General features: G+C 30.1%; 4 protein-coding genes across 7 annotated transcripts; 2 read left to right on the top strand and 2 right to left on the bottom strand.

The window, feature by feature from the left end:
- Window positions 1–754: 754 nt before the first annotated feature.
- Window positions 755–2,348, top strand: LOC113395539 (cell cycle checkpoint control protein RAD9A). Its single transcript, XM_026633138.2, has 3 exons — window positions 755–915; window positions 984–1,389; window positions 1,518–2,348. The coding sequence occupies exons 1-3, from the start codon at window positions 882–884 to the stop codon at window positions 2,248–2,250; spliced, it is 1,173 nt and encodes a 390-aa protein (XP_026488923.2). The 5' UTR covers window positions 755–881; the 3' UTR covers window positions 2,251–2,348.
- Window positions 2,346–6,293, bottom strand: LOC113395540 (ubiquitin-conjugating enzyme E2 G1). 2 transcript variants are annotated; one of them, XM_026633139.2, is made up of 5 exons: window positions 6,126–6,293; window positions 5,652–5,754; window positions 5,236–5,333; window positions 4,566–4,744; window positions 2,346–3,744 (listed from the first exon to the last, which is right to left on the bottom strand). In XM_026633139.2, the coding sequence occupies exons 1-5, from the start codon at window positions 6,169–6,171 to the stop codon at window positions 3,664–3,666; spliced, it is 507 nt and encodes a 168-aa protein (XP_026488924.1). In that variant the 5' UTR covers window positions 6,172–6,293; the 3' UTR covers window positions 2,346–3,663. The 2 variants fall into 2 exon arrangements, with proteins under 2 accessions (XP_026488924.1, XP_026488925.1); XM_026633140.2 differs by having other exon boundaries at window positions 2,346–3,509.
- Window positions 6,294–7,183: 890 nt separating this feature from the next.
- On the bottom strand, window positions 7,184–11,704 carry LOC113395518 (myb-binding protein 1A-like protein). The gene is made up of 6 exons (XM_026633113.2): window positions 11,457–11,704; window positions 11,024–11,209; window positions 10,583–10,765; window positions 10,181–10,387; window positions 9,247–9,994; window positions 7,184–9,158 (listed from the first exon to the last, which is right to left on the bottom strand). Exons 1-6 carry the CDS (start codon window positions 11,598–11,600, stop codon window positions 7,228–7,230), a joined length of 3,399 nt encoding a protein of 1,132 aa, XP_026488898.2. The 5' UTR covers window positions 11,601–11,704; the 3' UTR covers window positions 7,184–7,227.
- A 495-nt stretch (window positions 11,705–12,199) lies between these two features.
- LOC113395551 (eukaryotic translation initiation factor 4H-like) lies at window positions 12,200–19,125 on the top strand. Of its 3 annotated transcripts, none has more exons than XM_026633161.2 (6): window positions 12,200–12,348; window positions 12,652–12,775; window positions 13,889–14,070; window positions 15,127–15,281; window positions 17,765–17,965; window positions 18,255–19,125. In XM_026633161.2, the coding sequence occupies exons 1-6, from the start codon at window positions 12,299–12,301 to the stop codon at window positions 18,398–18,400; spliced, it is 858 nt and encodes a 285-aa protein (XP_026488946.1). In that variant the 5' UTR covers window positions 12,200–12,298; the 3' UTR covers window positions 18,401–19,125. The 3 variants fall into 3 exon arrangements, with proteins under 3 accessions (XP_026488946.1, XP_026488945.1, XP_026488943.1); XM_026633160.2 differs by having other exon boundaries at window positions 17,756–17,965; XM_026633158.2 differs by having other exon boundaries at window positions 15,127–15,353; window positions 17,756–17,965.
- The last annotated feature ends 2,983 nt before the right edge of the window (window positions 19,126–22,108 follow it).

Raw genomic sequence — 22,108 nt, 5'->3', positions numbered from 1 at the left:
TAATAATATTAAAAGTCGCAATCATTTATACAAAGACGTTAGTCACAATTGAGGCTTATTAATTAACTCATTAAAAGTTAGAGATACTAAGTTCTATATTATATACTATACTATTATTATACTAAAAATTAAAATTACTTTTTATTTCACGAATGAATGTGAATATAAGTTAAGGTTTCTCAAAGTTCTCATATATTTTGACGTTTGAGACTGAGTACATAGTATGTCATAGTCTACATGTACATACTACATGCATCAACGGTTATTTGTAGTATGTCAAAGTTTAAAACAAAACCGAATAACCGATTTTATTAACATTTGCTTTATAAAATTATCGATTGCATACTTAGTAGGGGAGAGGGGGGAATCCGTATCTTTTTTGTAATTAGATATTTAATTTCGTTAAATACACAAAAGAAGTAAAATGTACCATTGATCCATTGAAAAAAATATTGTTTTTTTCCGGCCAAGTAAGTTGATATTCTCGGCTTTTCTTACTATAATATGCATGTTTTAAACATATATTTTGTTTCAATTGATATAACAACGATTCTGTTTTAGTTGTCGATTTATGTAGTCAATTTTTATACAGATTAATTAAAATAACTTACGCTCTACGATAACATTATCATAAATATCGTAATCGATTCAAGTCGGTTTTTAGAACATGGAAGACGAAGCACTATACATTTGTAGAACAGCACAACAGCGGGCAGGTCAGACGTCAGCTGAGGCTCTAGTACCGACGTACTTAGAGCTTAGTTGTCAGAATATGTCAAAAATGTATTACTTCAAAACAAACTGTAATAGTTTAAACATGAGAAATTAAATAATATTATTTAAAATATTTATGTAATAAAAGGACTCAATTCTCAGTAAAAATGAAATGTCATATACCAGGGCCCAACGTTAAAGGTTGTTTATTTTACTATATATTATTGTTTTTTGCGACTTCTGGACTGATCTATAAAAAGTTTTTTAAGTTCTAGGTAGAACGATACATGCCTTAGCAAGATTCGGGGACGAATTATATTTGGAATCTTTGTCCGATTGTATACTTTTAAGGACTCTTAATGCTGCTGAAAGTGCCTATGCTATGGTAAAATTTAATAAGAATTTTTTTTCTTATTTTAACTACAACTTTTATTCAACTGATGAAAATGAAGGTCTAAAATGCAAAATATCTATGAAATCTGCATTAAATACCTTTAAATCTCCTACACATATGGATAAACAAGTTGAAAATCTTGAAATAAAACTTGATCCAGTATCATGTAAATTAATATTCCAACTAAAATGCAAGCATGGCATAGTTAAAACACATTATGTGTCCACATTAGACTGTAAAGCTATGCAAGCAATTTACACCAAAGATCTTGTGCCTAACAGGTGATTATATTTTTTTTTTCTAAAATATTATTTATAGAATTGTACGTAAAAAATATTAGACTCAAATATGTTCTATAACTAGTAGACCATTTTTTAATACCCATCCATAATTGAAAATCTTATTTTAGGATAACATCTTCCCAAAGAATGCTTACTGAAGCTCTTAGTAATTTTCAAAATTCAGATGACCAGGTAACATTGGAGGTATCGTCTCAATCCCTCTTAATGCGTAACTACATTGATTCTAATTTGGATTTATGTAAAATAATCAGAACTCAGATAAATATCAAACCATCTGAATTTGATAGTTACATGATAGGAACTGAAACAATAATCACATTTACTCTCAAAGAGTTCCGAGCATTGTTAGCATTTGCAGAAGCTTTAAGCCTACCTCTCCAACTGCACTTTGAAGTGACCGGAAAGCCTGCAGTTTTTATTGTACATAATGGAAGTACTTTCGAAGCACATTTTGTGCTAGCAACATCAAAACCAGATGTGGCAACACAGGCTTCAACACAAGCTAGCTCTCAAATAGATAAGAAACGAAAAGAAAATTTTAGTTCTCATGAAAGATCCGCAAAGAAGAAACCCCATATGGATGTAGAAATAAGAAAATGTTTAGAAGATGATTCACATTTATTTAATGATATTGAAGTACCAGAAGATGTATGCACAGAAAAAGGACAAAATGTTAGCCAGGCACATTTTGTTGAGCGAAATATGGACTGTGATGATATTCCTGCCTCTCCAACATCTCGGATTAAAATAAAATCTGTATTTAAAAGATGCTTTGAAAGCACTTTTGATCCAAGAAGTATACAAGGAGTAGTGCTAGCTGAGAATTCTGATAGTGACTAAGTTCACTAAGCAAATGTGTAAATACAGAACTTTAATAATTTAACTGTTATTACTAATAAGTGTTAAACTAATAAAATAATAAAAATGAAATAACCTTTTCACTGCATTATGATTTTATAGTAAAAATATACATACAAGTAAATAATGTACACACTTCACAAATCAATATTTCAGGGCATAATTATAAATATTTTCAATTGATTAATACAACATTTAATTTTATGGTTAATAATTCCAATCTATAAAGGAACCATTGGTATTATTGAAGATATAATATTTTATCTACTTCCATGGCAATAGTTAAAACTAAAGTAACAATTAGGCAAGTGAATAAGTGGATTTTCATGGGAAGTTTTCATTAGTGATGAAACCATATTATGCCACATATTTATCAATCACCCATTTATTGTTGTCATAACATTACATGGTTTAATATTAATTCAATTCAAATACTCGAAGCAATGGTTACGCTGCAAAAATAAGTTTAAAATTTTAAATATATAAAATAGCTTATATATTATTATAACATCATAACATATCTGTGCTTCATATGCTTAAGTGCAGAATATGGGCAAGGTACCGTTATAAAAAGATAATTTTACAAAATTCGCATTTATTCATTGATATAATTGGTTTTAATTTTACTACTAGCAACACAAAATATTTTCCAGAAACTGATCTCCAAATTAACATTATAAATGAATTATTACATAAACTATGGTAACTAACAATTTTACAAAAACTTTTTTACAAATTTTTGCGATTGATGTGACAGTTATGTTTACAAATCATTTTTACTAAGAGAAATAATTAAATTACTGTAACAATTTGGTTTTAGTATAAAGAGATCGACAAAGTAATCTTTAATGCAGATTCGTTTTCTGTAGAAAAAAAAATATCATACACCATTTAATTATCATAACAATAGCTAGCTAACATGTCTTAAAAAAGATGAAAAAGACCTCAAGTTCTACCTTTAATTTATTATTTATAAAATACGGCAGCGATACCATTTAATTACAATAATTATTTATTTTAAATCAATTTCAATATTGTCTCTGGCCCAGATGGTGGGGCTTGCACTATATCATGGCGATTCTCTGCAGTTGCAAAGATGCCCAAACTGTTTCACCCAACACTCACTATCCAAATAAATAAATGAAAAAGGGCACTGTTATTTAAGAACAATCCTCCTGGCTCTTTCTTACACACTGCGCTACTTTTCTTTTAAACTCCGAATATGATTCTCTCCATTCCTTCTGTAAAAAGAATGAGAATGAGCACACAGCTACTACTATCAGTTTGGTTTGACGCCAGCTAGTGTGCAACCTAATGTTAAATACATAATATGTGTCTTAATGGTGTCACATGGCCCTTTTTCAACACGACTCTGTTGTAAAATTTCTCTCCATCCTAAAAACAATCTTCTTGACTTTTCCTAACACATCTGGCAACTTTCTTTTTGAAATCCGAATACCTCTCTCTCCATTCTTTCTGTGGATACAAATAACATGAATTTGAGTACAATAAACATACATATATACCTGCTGTTAACAGATTATTTATGAAAATTTGTTCAAGTTTTTTAAGAAAACAATAGTGTATCAAAAAACTTAATAGTTAAAACAGTTCATTCCATTTAATAAATGTACACATACATTGATATTTTTATGAATATGAATAAAAAAAATCACATGGTTTAAAATGTAATGATCACTATTGATAATATAAATGATAACTAAATAATAATTCATACATACTTTATAAAAAAGTGATTCAATGTGTTCTTGACAAACCTTTAAGTACTTATCACTGGAGTTTTTTTATTATTTCTTATTGTTTTCAAACTAATTAGATAATTGTTATAAAAATTAATAATGATATTATTAATAGTGTATTATACATTTTATATAATATATTAATTATTATTTGAGATAAAGCCCTCTTTAACTCTGCTTAGTTTCATATCTCCAATTGAAATAATGAAAGCTATAAAAAAAAACTTTAAATGTTTTTATATTAAACCAAAGTGTTCTTATCACAATATCTTAATTACAATTAAAATTATTACATAATTAAGCAAGACATTAATGAATATCTAAACTTTTGTTTTGTTTTAAAACTAAACTGATGTTATGTCCACCAATCTAATAAAACTGTTGAATTAAGAGTAAACCAAAACACAAAATGATGTAAGAAATATACACATGAAACTTTTATTCTCCTTAACAGTTTTGTTCTATTTCGAATAAAACAGTATTATGTTTATTTTGATTAGTTATTAATTCAATATTTTTTTCAAAAGAAATACTTACAGCTGCATCAACATTAGCAGGACTCTCGTCATTTGGATCAGCCAACATAGAAATAACACTTATGAGAATAGTTTCCACTGTGTGGACGGGCAGCCATCTCTCAGAGGCTTTTTCATAGCCCCACTTGTCATCACCTGGCTCATGCAGTATTGATATGCATACATCACCATTCTTTTCAACTGGAATTGTGAGAGGCATTAAATATAACACCAAACGATAGCCAATTAAAACTTAACAAATTTATAAAGTATAATAAAATATTTTTACATTATTAAGGAAAGTATTAGTTGATTTTATCTATAAACAGAGATATATTAACACAATATAAAAAACAAATTATACCATTATTATTGTTATTCTATTTGTTGAAATGTTTTTGATAATATTATATATAATCAAATGTTTAAAAACTTAACATACTACTAACTATTGACTAATATTGTCTTATATTGTATATTATTTTATAATTAATAATACTTGTAAAGTTATCATCATATATAGATTTATTAAGCAAAATGATTATGATCACAGAAAATACATCCAGTATCATGTTAACTTTCTCTTCAGTTACCACCTGATATCAACTATCACACTCTACAAATAAAATACTATTAGTCTTATATAAAATAATGTTTGGTAATTATAAAATTAAAATTTGATTATTACTCACTATTTGGATGCCAAATTTCTGTGACAAACTTCATCCTAGGTGGTCTCAAAGGGTATTCTTTTGGAAAATGTAAATGTGCCTTAAAGAATCCACCTTCACTGTAAAATATAACAACAGGATATAAAAATAATACCACATTAAATGTTTTACTTATTAATATCTTATTTTACCTATAATCTATACATGTATGCTGGAATTTGAATGCTGTGGTTGCATAATGTGCATTTATCAAAAGGTCTTTTTTCAAGTATGTATACAACTAATAACTTGTTTCATTTACTTAGTTTTAAAAGATACTGCAATGTTGAGGTAGTTTTTGATGACCTAGTTACAGTAAATATGTAATGTAATAAAATACGTGTTTTCTTTTTAATGTCTGCAAATCATGATTTTTATGTTTTTATTTAAAAACTTACTATAATGTGTCTGGAGGGCCAATAATAAGGACCTCCCATCTGTAAATGTCATTGTCATCTATCAACCCAGCAGAAAAACCTTCTACTGGATTTTTGTTCAGTTCTGAAAGAAAAGCACAGAATGACTCATCTTCTCAAATATTTTTATTTAAATCGTATACATTTTATAAACGTAATGTGAAACTTTGCCAAGTTCAAACTGAAATGCCTCATTATTATTTGTCTTTGGCTACCAGTGCCTGTCACTGCGGCAAATATTGATTTTATTTGCGCTTATTTATCACTTTATACGTAAAAACCCGAAACGTACATATAGACAAATGTTTATTAAAAATTAATAAGCTTCGAAAACTGCAAAAATACCCTAAATTCATCTCGCTAAGGTCAATGATTGCACGAATAGATATGTCGCCTAACGCTCTCACTTTAACCATTTTCAAAATTGTGATAAAAATAATCTTATATTACACATACCTGCTAGTTGCTTTTTTAATAAAAGCGAAGACTGTGGCTCTGACATTAATTACAATTATGAAATTTACCCTGACGACACGAAACAAATGATTTTTCCACAAAAGATGGCTGGCTGAATTTGTGCAGGTTGTGAAACATATGAGCTGTGCTTGTTTCCGGTACATGGGTGTTGCCATAATTTGACAAATACAAATAAATGTTTCCAAAAGATAAAAAAATATATTAGAAGAAAATAAAAAATAATAAAAGAAAAAAATTAAGTTGTGATCATTAAAGTGATTATTTATTGCCATAAATCAGTAGGTATACATAGTATAATAATTATTTTAATTGAAAAAAAGATATTGTGACCTATCGGAAAGTCACTGATATTTAAAAATATGGGCCTTGTCAATCTTTTAAAAGATCATTATCATCGAATGATTTTGCGAAGAGATTAATTATTTTAAATGTTGGAATTTCATGGAAGGAAGAATTTCAAATTCTGTTCAGTTTAAATAACTTCGGTTTATAAACTCCGTCATATAATTATTGTATTATAAGATTTTGTTCTTCCCAATTAACTATTAATTATATTATACCGTTAACAGAACTCGAACTTGTACAAATTTTCTACTACGTTGAATAGGTAGAAGGGCTTTGTGCAAGCTTGTCTGAGTAGGTACCACCCCTTCATCAGATATTCTACCGCCAAACAACAGTACTCAGTATTATTGTGTTCCGGCTTGAAGGGCGAGTGAGCCAATGTAACTACAGGCACAAGGGACATAAAATCTTAGTTCCCAAGATTGATGTCACATTGGCGATGTAAGGGATGGTTAATATTTCTTACAGCACCATTGTCTATGGGCGGTGGTGACCACATACCGACTGAATAAAAGATAAGTATATTTTGCTGAATTTTTGTAGAAATTGAGCGAATAACAATTATACCAAAATATTTTTTTATAATTAGTTTTGGTGCGGCGGTTTATTTCGAAAGCGTTCGAACAAAATTTTGTCTATTACTACGTTTTTAAATTGCTAGTAATGGCATTTTTTTAAATAAAAATAATATATATAAAAGTATGTTTTATTACGATATAGTTTAATTATTATAGAATTATTCTATATCTGAAGAATCTTTTGTCTTCTTTGCCTCTGGTTCTGATTGATGGTGGTCACCATTACTTTGTTCCCTCTTTCTTTTATTCTTCTTATTTTTTTTTGTTTTTTTGACTCCATTTTGTTTTTTAGTTGTTTCGTTTTTGTTTGGATTTTTAACAATCCCCTTTAATGATCCCAAATCATCTAACAATGTTTTAAAATTTGTATTTGATGGAATTTTGCAGTTTTCATGAAACATGCGCATTATGTTGATCAATTTTTTTAAGGTTGCTACAAAATTAGATGTAACTTCTATTTTGTTTTCAGATTTTATTGATTCGGAAAAAGTACTGTTAAAAGATTTTTCTATTTTATTAATTTGAGTAGTTATTTGCTCTGACGTTGGTTTCAATCTATTTAATGCCTGGTAAAAACCAATTACCAGATTTAAGCCTTCATTGCGACGAAATTGGCGCACGTTCACATTAAATATATTTTTAATGATAATCGGCAATAAATTATATTTTCCGTCCCATTCTGTTTGTAAAACATTATGGAAGAAAATTATTGGCAGCAGGCAATTACGGTTTTGGAAGTAATTTTCTACTGCTTCTTCGAATATTTCAATAATTGGTGATTTTCCATTTTGTTTCTTAGATGATTTCGAAGCTTTAATGGGAATTTTTTGAGAACAATGAATAATGAATATAGAAAAATATGTTATAATATCACCAAGTGCTTGATACATAAAATGAGACCTGTCGCCTTTTTCTATAATGGATTTTAAAAAGTCACCCAATATTTCAACTGAAATGTCATGTGCAGTAGAAAACTTTTTAATTTTTGGAAAATTTTTGATAGTTTTTCTAACCCTATTTTCTAATTCTTTAAATTGATTATCCTGCATACAAAATTCAAGGCACCTTGAAAGTGGTGCAATCATGCCTAGACAAATATCCATAGCAGGATCTTTCTCTAGATAAATGTCTATAAGATCTAACACTCTGATTCTAAAATCAGATAATGCTTTTTTGTTTTTGCGGTCTTTTTTGGTTTTAATATTTTTACCCTGATGGAATTGTTTAAATGCTTCAGCTAAAGCTTCGTCCAATTTTTTTCCTTCGCCCTCACTTATCATATCTGCATCTATGCTTTCGGCGTCTGTGTCAGGAGCAGCTGCTGTTCCTAATGCTTTTTGAACTGCTAGACGTAACTGATCAGGTATTTTCATCTCCTCATCTTCTTCTTCTATATCACTACCATCACTCATGTCAGTTTCATTGGTATCTTTATTCTCGTCATTACTCTCTTTGTCAGATTCGTCTGAATTTTCATCATCACCTTCTTCATCTTCTGATTCACTATCATGTCTAAGTGGGTTAGCTTCACTTTCTGGATCCAAAACAGAAATTATTTGGTTCATTGAAGTAGGTGTTAAATCTTCCCAAAGAAGTCTAAAGACACATTGGACAACAGATCGGAGAACACTAGATTCAATTGACAATATAGATAAGAGAACTTCAATTAACACTTCCATCCACTCTGGTTCATCCTCATCTATGGTTTCTTTATTTTTACCTGTTTTTTTCTTCTTTCCTTTTTTATAGTGTTCATAACAACTTTTTAACTCTGTTATTGAGCTTCGTGCAATATTTACATGTGATGGTTCAGAAAATAAAAACAATCCAAGTTGATATAGTAATATTAGAAAAACTTTATCAATTTTTGATTTGGCATCATTTTGCTCAATTTTCTTACATATACCTGTAAGCATTTCCCAACACTCTATATTTTCTTTTGAAAATTGTTTTTCCAGTTTTTCACGGACTTGTTCTTTGTTCATAATGTTTGAGGTGAATGTGGTAAGCGATGATAAAACTAAAACTAAATCATCAACATTGGAAAAACGAGATGTGAAACATCTGTAAAAGCATGTCTTTATAGAACCTGAAATAAAATCATTTGAATTAGTACTTTTACTATAAAGAGTTATATTATTTAAGAATGGACAATAATTGATATAATTGTTGTATACCTGCTAATTCACTACTGACAGCAATATTCTGATCACCGCTAATTTTGAAAAATCCAAAGCACATCAACAGTTGCATATGATTAATTTTAAAAGCAGTATCTTGTTTCATTGCATCATGGCTAACGATAAAAGATATAATTTCAGCAGCTTTAACCCTTTCATTGTTATACCAGTTCCTTTCAACATTTTCTTTAATAAATTTTTTGGAAGTATTCATGAGAACTTTTTTTAATAATCCAGCTAATTTCTTTAAGCCATCTATGTCCAAATCAGCTATCGTCGATTTTATAACTGTCGAACCTGTGATTTCGGTAAAATTTATTTCACCAGGACCGAATAAGAGTTTCTTTAATGTTGCAACTCTTAAGTTACTATCAACACCTGGCAGTTTTAATGCTTTGGAAAGAGATGTCAGCACTTCTTTCTCTTTCTTAATCACTATCTTATGATCATCCTCATTGTCCCTCTTGTTTCTTATTTTGCTCGCTGTTTGCAAGCCTTTAAACCAATCCATAAATAATTTGAAAAAATTGTCAGTAATCAAGTCAGGTATCATGGCCACATTGTCTTGAATGTTGAGTAAAATAATATTCAATATATTTAATGATACCAGCTCTCGGTTTCTATTATGTTTTACAAGATGACTATCAATTTTATTCCAGAATGACATCAAATGTGATGATTTGGATATTTGTGTTGCAATCTCTTTGTAAATAGGATGGTTTATTGAGTTTAAATCAACTCCAGTCTGTAGAAATGGAAATAAAATTAAAAAGTGAGTAAACTAATCAAGCTACTTCAGCTAATACTGTTAAAATCTAGGTACAAGATAATAGTAGTTACTCACACCACCACACAGTTATATGGTGGTACCAAAATATGAAGCATCAAGACAACTATTTAAAAAAAAAAAATTGTAGTACCAAAGACATACCATTATTTTTTCACAAATATCAGAAATATTATCCTCATGTAATATTTCTGGCATCCCAATTAACTTCCTGAGTTTTACTTTCTCAGGAAACTTCTTACTTATTACTAGAAGAAAATATAAAGAGTCCAAAGTATGCTCCTTAATATCTTTTTTGTAATCCTGTTTGATATTTGTCCATACAATTGATGAAAATTGGTCTTCATCAAGCTGAAAAGAGTTATTATTATTAAATCTTGTAAAAAATAAACAGAAACATGATATTTTATACTTTAGTTCTTTGTTATTTGTGTACCTTGCTATAATTTATACCTAAGATGGAGGGGTGCCTTAGAGTTAGAAATTTACGTAATATTACATAGCTTTACTGGGTTTGATAAAAAATAAGCTTAACAATAAACAAACCTTATCAACGAACTCTAGTAAGATGATAGATGCCGTAGTCGAAAGGTATGATTTTTTATTACCAGCTACTTGAAGAAGTTGTAATATTTCTTTTTGTTCTTCTGGTGTACTTTTCAACATCAAACCAGATCTAAACAAAGCTCCACATACTAATATCTGCCCTAGGGCCACATCTCCGACTTCCTGCAATATATCCCTCATATCAAAATAGTAAAAAAGAATAACATAAAATGGAACAAAAAGTTTTATAAATAATCAAGGATCACACATCAACATACATTAATATTACAATACTTTATTACAAAATGCTATGTAAATTAATTAAGGAAATATTGAAGCTGTTTGAAATTAATTTGTCACTTTGGAAAAATTATTTTTGCTTAATATATTTTCTTTAAGTGATTTAATGATAACAATACTTGCGAAAATATGAATACATACACTCTTTGATGAGCCATTGGCATGTAGTTCTTTTTTCACTAAGTCCAATAATTGTTGTACATTTATCTCTTCAAATTGATGTATCAAGCTAACAAGTGTAGCACAATAACCCAGTCGCATATCAATGATATTTGCACCCATACTTCTTACTAACCGTTTCAAGACATACTGTATATCTTTTTCATTCTGAAAATAAATTAAAATTATGCCTATCTTATTTAAAATTTATCTTTAAAGATAAAAACAGGTATGATATTTATTATTATAAAAACAAAATTATAGTTAAAGTGACAAAGTAAATAAATTAAACATCATTATATAAATGGCAATAACTCTATTTATTAAATAAGCGAATGAGTTATACTAATAAATACGTTAACTTTATTAAAATAAGTAAAAACGTGGTTATTGAATAGTTAAAATTAACTCTAACCTTATTTTCAGCGAGTCGCGTAATTATTTTTATGCCGCCTAAAACTTTAACGTCATCTTTTGTAGATTTAAGTAAATCAAATGCATCTAATAAAGACGCAGTTATCTCTTTTTGAGTTTTTTCAACAACACTTTCGTCCTTCATTTTATTTTAAATTTTGATATAAACTTAATCAAAAAATTACTCGAAACCCACATGGGTGCAAGTTCTATCAACACGAGACACAAGACGCAGTAATCATTTGATAGTTGTCACTGTCAAATTAATAATTATAAATGACAGAAGTAAATAGTTCTAGGGATGTCCATTTTCATGGATGTTCACTCGTGTACATACATCGATAATAAAAATCAAAACATCAATTCTACTTTGAAAGAAAGTTAGAAAAATATCTTGTGGATCACATAATAACCGATAATGGATGTTTATTTTATGTAAAATAAAAATAAAACAGTAATGAATCTGTATTTTCTATCAAAACGTTTATTTATTAAAATATGTATATATCATATTTAATATTAAAATATCCCCAAATTATGAAAACAATATAGAATATTTATGAAGAATACATATTGAAAAACAAATAATACCCATTCATTAATTAAGAGTTTTATTCCAAACGTAAATATTTATTGAAATTTGTACATGTATTTTTTTTTATAATTTTAGTTAAACTTTAATTATTATTAAATATGTAATTTAAATAATTTTGAAGAAATAATAAAATAATTCCATTTTAATATTATTAGCAAGAATTTATAAACAATTTAACAATAAATCGTATAATACAACATAATACGGAGACCGCTTCTAGAACCTGATGCGCGCGCATTTAGTATTCCATGTTTCTAAACATGGCAGGTCGCAGTGGTTTTGACGATGGTAATCTAAGGTATGATTGATAAAATACAATATTACTTGTTAAATTTACTATCCAGAAGTACTAATGGTCATTATGTTCATATATTATATTATTCACAAAAACAGTTCCGCGATATTTCCTGTAATTTTCGATTTTCTGACAGTGCGATAACATTGAATGAAAGTGGTATTTTAACAAAGCGTGCGCTTCTAAATTAATTTGTCAAAGTTTCTACGACTTTTTGTGGCTATCGAGGAAATCATTAATATAAAAAGTGAGTGAAATGTGTATTTGTAGGTTATAATATTCCATGGTTATCATGACTGTGTGCAGGGACTATGGAGGCGGTAGGAGAACAGTGGGAGGCCGCCAGCTCCCGACAGAGCCTCCCTATAAAGCTTATGTCGGAAATTTACCCTCGGGTATCATCCAAGGCGACATGAACAGAATCTTTCCTGTAAGTATTCTACTCAAATATTAATTAATTATGTCGCGACTTTTTTACGTATTCTTAAATAATCATAATAGTGTCCAAAATTAATTATTCACATTTAACCCCATAACACTTTTTGCAAGCTAATGAAAACTGTTATCATGTTTGCATTCATATTTATGCCTTGAGCAATGATTATGTCACTCTAGATTATTAATCATATAATTAGTCTTATAAAACTGTAAACCTTTAAAAATTATGTGCAAAAATTAATTTATATTTTTTAATATTATCATGGTTGCCAGCCAGATAAATGAATCCAATATTTTTTGTAATTTAGTTAGTCTACTACTTGTACAATTTAAGAAGCATTTAAATTATTGTGGTAAAATATATGTATTACATAAATATAAAAGTATTAAAAAAAAATCTGAAAGTCATTTTTAAATGTCTATAATTACACAGTACTTACTTCGTTACAAATCTTAAACCCTTAATATTATTCATTGTGTTATTTATTTTTATCAAAATAAACCTCTATGAAAACTCTAATATGAATTTTATAAGTGAAAAGGGTAAAATGTCTTAAAATTTCTCATAAACATATTCAAAGGTTAATTTACTAAATCAACTTATTGTTATAGTTACAATGTCTTATTATACAATAAGTCTTGTGAAAGCCGAAATATACTTATAATAGTGCTAGAACATGATATTTTAAAAGCATTTCTAGTGACAAATAGTTCAAGGCCAGCCTAGAATCAATGAGATTCATATCTAAAAATAGTAATTTTATAACATAAGCATTACTTAACTTTAAGAGTAATGTTAAGAATATATAACATCGACACTGATAAAAATATTTCTGGTCAAATTAAATTTATCTTATTGTTATTAGGAATGACTAACAGCTGAATCCTAATTAGAACCCTTTACATTTTAAAATCCTTTTGCAATTAGTCAGTAGTTTCTAAGTTTAAACCTTTGTCTATGTGTCTGTCTGTAGAGAAGTAAACTTTCTAATATACTGAATCCTCTAAAAAGGGTTTTTTTGTTTATTTATGATGTTTCATAAATGTTCCAATTAAAATGTAAAAAATGTTAATACTAAATTTTTTAATCTTTTTTTTGTGTCAGGACCTGGCAATTAAAAATGTAAGGCTGGTTATGGATAAAGAAACGGACAAATTCAAAGGCTTCTGCTATGTGGAATTTGAATATTTAGAAGATTTGGTCAAGGCAATCGAAATGAACGGATCTCTCAACGTAGATGGTAAATTTGTCAAAATTGATGTTGCCGAAGACAAAAGAAGTGACAGGTGAGAATTTAAGATCATTATATATATTTTTGACAAAAAAAAACATTTTTTTAAATACATTCGGATATTTTGTTCGGCTCATTCTATCTTATAAATTGAATAACTTATAAAGTATATGATGGTTGAAGGATAAAATTTTGATTTAATTATAACACTGAAGTAATTATACTTCTGAAGTAAACAGCTATTTTCTGTAAATGAGATATTAGAAACCAACTACTAATATATTTTCTATAATATATATTAAAGTATATTTGGGTTTAATTAGTTATAATTATAGCATAGTCTAAACTGATGTTTATAGGGGTTAAAAAAAACATTTGCTTCAGTGTAAATTATTTACTTGCATGCATTACTATTTCATCTTCAAATAAATAATAAAGAGCATTGAGGTGTGGAATTGTGAATGTGACCCTATTGTTCCTTGTACTGACCAATATTTTTAAATAACACACTTTAGCATACTTTATAGCATTTGGAATATATTATTGTATTCTTAACTTGAAATAGCCATCTCTGAATGAACATTAAAAGAGGATGATTATTATTATTATTTGATTGAATTGTAAAATGGAACACTGTCAAAACTTTGTTACATGTGACCAAACTATAGTTATTATAATGATGGATCTGTCAGAGCTCTATATGAATTTTCTATTCTCAAATTAAGCTCTTCTTATAATATTTAGCGCATACATTTTTAAGTGCTTACTGTTAATGACATCAAAATGTTATAATTGCAAATGTATCAAATATTAGCATACCATCAAGGATTTCCGGAATTGTTTATATTTCGTCATATCAAAGTGTAGTAATATTATACAGCATTTATAGTTTTATACTACATCTTAGTTCCCTTAATATATACAACATACTATATGGTATACTATGTGATTGTTGAAATGTGTGTAACTCGCTTTAAATCATTTAATCAGAGTTAAGAAATTCGACGCATTGCCTGGTTATTTAATCTTGCTCAATATTTTAAAAGAAAAGTTTTCGATATTATTAAAAATCAATGCAAATATAACAAAAGAGCAAATTTTATTCTCACAGAGGGGGCGGGTTTGACCGCGGCCGACGCGATGGGGGACGTGACGGGCCGCGTGAAGGGCGCGAAGGGCGCGGGGGTGGCGGTGGCGGCGGCGGCGGCGGTGCAGGTGGTGGCGGCGGCGGCGGCGGCGGTGGCGGCTTTCGGCGGGAGGGGCGCGGTACGTACGAGCACTTCGACGCCGCCGAGCGCCGTGCGCCGAGGACCCAGGGTGGTGGCGGGTTCACACATGGTAACATTGCTAACATGGAAAAGATTGGGACTTGTTCTAGTTTTCGTTTACATATTTTATTTTTAGTGTTTAAACAGAAGTGGAGACTATTATTTTTTTAATATTGGTGTTTTAATCTACTTTAGTACATGTAACCTTTTTTTCGTCTGGTATTCTTAGTTACAGCATCTTATAGTTTATATAGAATTGTGAAACTGGATTTTTATATATACATATTTCATTATATTTTAAAATAATTATTCACCAATACTTTTATAGAATACTTTATTGGCACAATCATCTCCATTATTTAACATATAAATTTATTTTTTCAAAATTAAAAACTATAGTATTTAGACATACTCTTTAAACAAGCCATACAAATATCTATTGTGTAAGAACCAGATTAACAAAGTACACTATTGTTATTTCTACACAAGATAAAATATTGAATCCTGTAAAGTGACTGGCGGGACTGAACTCCAGCCCAAGTGCTGGCTTCTTCTAACAGTTAGTGTAGTAGGTATCGTATAAAATTAAGTAAAAAAACAAGTCTCGTCTTTTCTTTCATCTATCACATATCATAATATTAATACTATCATCATAATTAGTGTTTTAATCACATATACTAATTTTGCATGCTTGATTTATTTTTACACTTCATTTTTTGGCGTTATTATAAAATTATTTATTATCTGTATACGTAGACACGATAAATACATAATTATGTCAGAAGCTTTTGAAATGTTACCAAAGGACTTTCAAAAGCATTTTTTTTTTTAAATAAAAATTCGTTGTTGAATTTTTTTGCAACTTTGATTTATATGTGTAAGGTTTCTGATGCAATAAATCTAGCACACACTTTATTTCTAATACAAGCAAGTACATAAAAAATAACGCGAAAAAATCAATGTCAATAGTAGCAAAAAAATCGTATCTTGTATATCAATCAAATCATAGTATAGTATAAGTTTTGATTTAATATAATAAAATCAAATAAGTATATTTTATTTAAGGTTTTACAAGGGATTTCGATTCATATTTTAAATCTAAGATTACAATAAAAAAACCAACAGTTACAATCAACGGAATATGGAGTATTCTGAATAACTGGCAAGATATCCAGTACTTATAATACAATACAGATAATTAATTTAAATTAAATTAAAATTATTCCTTGCATAAAAACAGCGAATACTAATTCCACGCGGTTTTTTTTTTCATTGAACTATAAACTTACTTAGAATATATATATCTTGTCTATTTATATATTTGTTTTAGTATATGTACTGTTTTTTTTCTTTGTTGGTAATTAAAATTGAATCACTACATCTAAATGGTTCGATCGCAATATTTGTTTGTAGCTTCGATGACCTTCACCTGATCATAATCGTCTCCTGACGCGTAAACTACGTAATCGATAGTATTAAATTTAAACGTTTCGAATAGCAAAGAAATTAGCATAGATACACGTCGTATATACAAAATTAAATATGTGTGGTTTTATATGTTTCGCACTAATAAAAATACATACTGTTAGCGCTAGTACAAATATTTAATTACGGTATATATTGTTAATGTCAACTATGACCAGACATCATCATATATACTAGATATACATCTGCTATATCAAATGTTTAATATTTGAAAGGTTTATGAAAATATTTAATATTTTACCTTACATGTAGTGAATAAATGGTTCTGATCTCAATATTTTTTTTGCCATGAGTACAAACTGTTTTGACGTTTGTTGTATTGGTATATAATATTTTATCATCGTAAAAAGTTTTACTATTTTTTTTTTTGTAAATATGTGCCTCTTGTGTATTGTGTTGTATGCATGATTGTAAGTTTGAATATGTGATTTTATTCAGCTTGCTAACTTAACTTTACATAGATTCTTTAAATTTTAAATATATTCTTGCTTATTGGTGTGTGTTGCTAATAACCTGATTGTTTTAGTTATTATTATGTTACTAATAAAAAGTAGTTATAAAATAAAATACATAACTCATGTTGGTCAAAAGGCTCCTGTTTGAAGGTTATCCTGAATTTAAGTTATACTGATTTGTAGACAGCTTCATAACATGGTTCCAAGCTGATTCTCATATCTGTAATAAAATATATATTTTTAAGATGAATTATCATTATTTCCCATAAATTAAAGGGTTTTAATAAAAAAATGTATGTCTAGTATATTTCTTGTGTGGTATTGTTATAACAGCTACTAATATTTGTTTGTCAGCTCCATTAACATATTATCTTATTTTTAGATTTTTTTATATAAACTCCTTAAAAAGCCGCTTATGTTGACATAGTTATGTCAACGCGTAAATCTAATGTAATCAGTATTGGCCTTCCAAATGATTATAAAATGAAGTATAACAATGAAAGTTTTGCAATTAATAATAACAATATTCGAGATGCGGCAGAACGTGAGCGAGGCGGGGGCTCGAGCGGCGAGCGGTGGAACGACCGCGGCGAGCGGTGGAGCGGCGACCGCGCGGCGCGGGGCGCGTCCGAGGAGTCGCGCAGCGGCGAGTGGAGCCGCATGGGCCGCGCCGGGCCGGCGCCGCCCGCGCGCGCGCCGCCGCCGCGCCGGAACTTCGACGACATGCCCGCCGCCAGACCGGGTCAGTGGCGGCTGAAGCCCCAAACGTTAAACCGTGCCATTTTGATTGAACGATAGCGATGAATTATTTTTTTACTGCGAGCCTCACAGGCCTTGGACCTTGTCTAATTCTGTAAATCGAATTCAAATCGCCATCCAAACATTCCGGGCCTAAATTCGGTCGATCATCATTTGCGTTTACATTCTCGATTTGTTTTTATGATTTGCTAGAGATGATCTGTACTAGTTATTAAAGGGTTTGACTATGCATGTTCTATCAATAAAATAAAATTTGTAATTTTATTCTCCAGATACGTCTGGAAGACCAAAGCTGAAACTGGAGCCGCGAACGGTTAAGGAGCCCGTTAACTCATTAGCTTCGACCAGCCAGGCCTCGTCAATATTCGGAGGCGCGCGGCCGCGAGAGGAACGGCTCAAGGAGCTGGCGGGCGAGTAAATCCCCCCTCCCTCGCCCCCGCCCTCCCCTCCGCACCCTCTCCTGTGTGTATATGTATCGTCCAGACGCCCGCCACAGTACACTATGTATTTACCCTCCCCACGACAAAAGTGCAGAGTTATTGTAAATGAACCAGAAAGATTTTGTTAGGTTGTGAGGTTGTAAATCATTTCTATCGTATATCTATTTTATTAGCTTTATTGAGTATCGCTTGTATCGCGCGCGACAACGCTCGTTTTTGGGCGGAGCGCCTGCACTCCATTCGGTCTACGCGTTGTATTAAAATTGCTAGTTTTCGTTGATGACTTCACGTATTGTCCGGGCTTGTGTGTATGATAAACTTAGCTTGCATAATATATTTCAAAATTCAACTCTTTAAGTAAATCGTTTCTTTTGTTTGTAATGTTGTCACTTGGGTGATGCAAACATAATAATTTTTTTAACAGTTTGGCAATATGAGATTTTAAATAATTCTCTGTTGTAATGGATTGTCTTTTTATTATTGTTTAATTTGTTAAGTCTTGAAAATTAATCATTGAATGAGTAATAATGAAACATAATTTAAGTGATGTAATTATGGTGTCATTAATAAATTAAATTTCCACGTTAATGGATTTCTACTTTATTAGATATTGTGTAATGTCATAAATTACGTGGCAGATAAAAAAAAATCGCAAAATTGTAACTGAACATAGAAAAATTAATAAAAAGTGAATTCTTTGTAACCAGGAATTTATCTGAAGTTCCAGTAAACCTTTCCGATTCCGAAATCCTTTGCTAGATCCATTAATTTATTTAGTGTTTATTATTATGCATTAAAGTATTTAATTTAAATAATACTATCAAAACATAAAATCGAATGTTTGTTACATAGAAAAAAATATATAAAATATAATCATATTTTATTCAAATACAAAATAAGGACCGAGTTAATTTGGTATACTATATTTTTATAAGATATATCAATTAATTTATATTCTGTGTTCTATAGTGATTTCAGTTATGTTATTGACGTAAAATTTGAATGTATTGCAAATGAAAACTGATTAAAGTGACATAAAATATATTTCAAGAACACATGTTAGTAGAGGTACGAGTATTGAATAATAAAACATTATACTATACAAATGTTTTAAATAAAGCCATTTTTGAGAAAAACTGGTTGTCTTATGTATAAATATAATTAGGTGATACCGTAAGGACGCAATCTTTGTTAATTACCTTCTAGTTTGGAAGCATAAACTGTAGTTTTAATTTTGGCAACTCATCAAGACCATGCCAATGGTAGGGGTGCCCAAGGGGCTTTGGATTTTACTAAAACGCGGCAGATCAATATAAGGGGGATCTGACCTTGTATGATGATTACTTCCATCATATATATAAGCTTTTTATACGGTCTTTCGGCTAGGGCAGCCCACCAGAATAATAAAAAAAAAAAAACGATCTTGAGATATACTCAAACGCATCAGAGTAGGGATAAGGTAAGGTATGGGTTAATTACTAGCTGAACAGTGCACCTTTCAATAAACGGAAGGTGGGAGCGTGACGTGAGGGAGGGAGGGAGGGAGTTCGAGGGTAGCAAATTTATAAATAAAAACGTCTCGACATTCTCGTGAGAGATTTTTTTTATTTTGAAATAATGAATGCATTGTTTACGATTATAAGCTACCGGGTTCCGCAAGCCAACGTGGCAAAAATCTTGTATAAAGTTATGTCCTTGCGTCTGGAGTAAAGCCCCTTCACATTCTAATATTCGCCATACACTTACAAATTTTTATAAAATATCTTTGAATTTCAATCATTTTAATTATTCTCTTCGAGGTGTTTTAATGGCAACACATTTTGCATTACATTTTTTTCATACTTTCCGCATTTCACTCAAGGGAATTGGGCCGATATTTTAAAATAACTATAAAATATTAAATACTATTGCCTATTCCAATAGAAGTAGGAATAAAGATAAATAAACCTTATATTTAAGTGTTTCATGTGATTTGCTAATAACTTCACTATATTTTGCACTACTAAGAATTTATGATTAATATATCATTATTAATAATACAAATTTGTGTTTTAAAACATCTCGTGCTTGGCGGTGAAGGAAGACATCGTGAGGAAACCTGCTTATGTCTTATTTCAATGAAATTACGTCACACGTGTATTCCATCAACCCGCATTGGAGCAGTGTGGTGGAATATGCTCCTCAAAGGGAGAGGAGGCCTTAGCACAGCAGTAGGAAATTTACAGGCTGCTAATGTTATGTGATAATACAATAGTATTACACTCAACTACTCCTATCCACTTAAATTTTCTCCTAAAATTCCGATAACAGTTTCGTCGACGTTCATAGCGCCATTTTTTCGCAAATCCATCTTGAATATCATAGATTAATAAAGCTCTCGACCAATGATATCGCGTCAATTTGCTGTCAAATATTTTTTATTTGGCTTTTTTCCTTGACGTATAATTTATCAAGAAATTATAGTATTCAATTATCTTGTCAAATGTATTGTCACTTTATTATGTACAATTCTTAAAGTTAATTAAAGCCAAGTTCTCTTATGGTTTTGTCATTTATGTATCAATTTAATTAACATTAAATATGTCTTAAGAGGAATCTGTCGATACTACACAGTCGTTTTCACACGGCACAATGTCTCGCTATCACCGACCTGACAGATTTGAGATAGAAACAAATTCTAGCAATTCTGACTTAAAATGGACTCATTGGCGATTTACATTTACAAATTTTTTATCAGAAGAAATCTCCACTAATACTCCTGACTCTATGAAACTGATGCTGTTGGTAAATCATTTAGCTCCAACAATTTTTTCATATATTCGTGATTGTAAATTTTACGAAGATGCTATTAAATGACTTGATAGTATCTACATAAAACCTAGAAACGAAGTTCTGGCACGGCACATACTAATTACGAGAAAACAGCGACCGGAAGAAACAATTTCCGAATATTCAAGAGCTTTGAAACTCTTGGCTCATGACTGTATCTTCTGAAACGTTACTGCCGAAGAACACGAACAACAAACGATTAGAGGAGCATTTATTGCAGGTATAAGTTCTCAGAAAATTCGAGAGCGTTTTTTAGAAAACATTACAATTATTATGGATGAAGCTTTAAATGAAGCTATATCATTAGAAACGACAGAAAAAAAATCAGAAATAATTGCTGGTAACACAAATTCTTTGAAACTAAATGCATTTTCTAATAATATAAATGATTTTAATCAAAATTTGGCAGTATCTACTACACAACGGAGACGCTATTTCTTTTGCGGTGGTAACATACATCAAAGAATAAAATGTCCTGATTTTAAAGTCAACTGTGTTCCAAACAAGGCCATTTTGCTAAGGTTTGTCGAAGCGGTAATCAACAAACTGCAAATGCTCTTACTGCAGACATATGTTTACATTATTCAAATGAAATTTTCTTAGCTGCATCGCCTAGTAGCTTACAAAATGCTACCGTACCTATTTTTATAAATAATATACGCGTTGATGCCTTGATAGATACAGGAAGCTCCGTCAGTTTTATCAATAAGAAATTAGTACAAATAATGAATTTAAAAATAAAACCCTGTAAACAAACAATTACTTTAGCATCGTTGACTCATGTATCCTTCGTAGAAGGAATGTGCCATGCTACAGTTAAGTTACAACATCATATTTATCAACAACGTCAACTCCTA

The sequence above is a fragment of the Vanessa tameamea genome, chromosome 21, assembly GCF_037043105.1.
Source record: "Vanessa tameamea isolate UH-Manoa-2023 chromosome 21, ilVanTame1 primary haplotype, whole genome shotgun sequence".
Classification (NCBI taxonomy): domain Eukaryota; kingdom Metazoa; phylum Arthropoda; class Insecta; order Lepidoptera; family Nymphalidae; genus Vanessa; species Vanessa tameamea.
The sequence above is the reverse complement of the archived record's forward strand: the minus strand, read 5'-3'. Positions and strand labels throughout refer to the sequence as shown.

Bases quoted from the DNA above. Each gene is read 5' to 3' on its own strand.
- LOC113395539 (XM_026633138.2), top strand. From the start codon at position 882: ATGAAATGTCATATACCAGGGCCCAACGTTAAAG. The intron at 916-983 runs GTTGTTTATTTT...AAGTTTTTTAAG, and splicing joins ACCAGGGCCCAACGTTAAAG to TTCTAGGTAGAACGATACAT. The intron at 1,390-1,517 runs GTGATTATATTT...ATCTTATTTTAG, and splicing joins AAAGATCTTGTGCCTAACAG to GATAACATCTTCCCAAAGAA.
- LOC113395540 (XM_026633139.2), bottom strand. From the start codon at position 6,171: ATGTCAGAGCCACAGTCTTCGCTTTTATTAAAAAAGCAACTAGCAG. The intron at 5,755-6,125 runs GTATGTGTAATA...CTTTTCTTTCAG, and splicing joins ATTAAAAAAGCAACTAGCAG to AACTGAACAAAAATCCAGTA. The intron at 5,334-5,651 runs GTAAGTTTTTAA...TATATTTTACAG, and splicing joins GGCCCTCCAGACACATTATA to TGAAGGTGGATTCTTTAAGG.
- LOC113395551 (XM_026633158.2), top strand. From the start codon at position 12,299: ATGTTTCTAAACATGGCAGGTCGCAGTGGTTTTGACGATGGTAATCTA. The intron at 12,349-12,651 runs GTATGATTGATA...GACTGTGTGCAG, and splicing joins TTTGACGATGGTAATCTAAG to GGACTATGGAGGCGGTAGGA. The intron at 15,354-17,755 runs GTAACATTGCTA...ACAATATTCGAG, and splicing joins TGGTGGCGGGTTCACACATG to ATGCGGCAGAACGTGAGCGA.
- LOC113395518 (XM_026633113.2), bottom strand. From the start codon at position 11,600: ATGAAGGACGAAAGTGTTGTTGAAAAAACTCAAAAAGAGATAACTGCG. The intron at 10,388-10,582 runs GTTTGTTTATTG...AACTCTTTTCAG, and splicing joins TACTAGAGTTCGTTGATAAG to CTTGATGAAGACCAATTTTC. The intron at 9,159-9,246 runs GTATACAACAAT...ATTTTATTTCAG, and splicing joins TGTCAGTAGTGAATTAGCAG to GTTCTATAAAGACATGCTTT.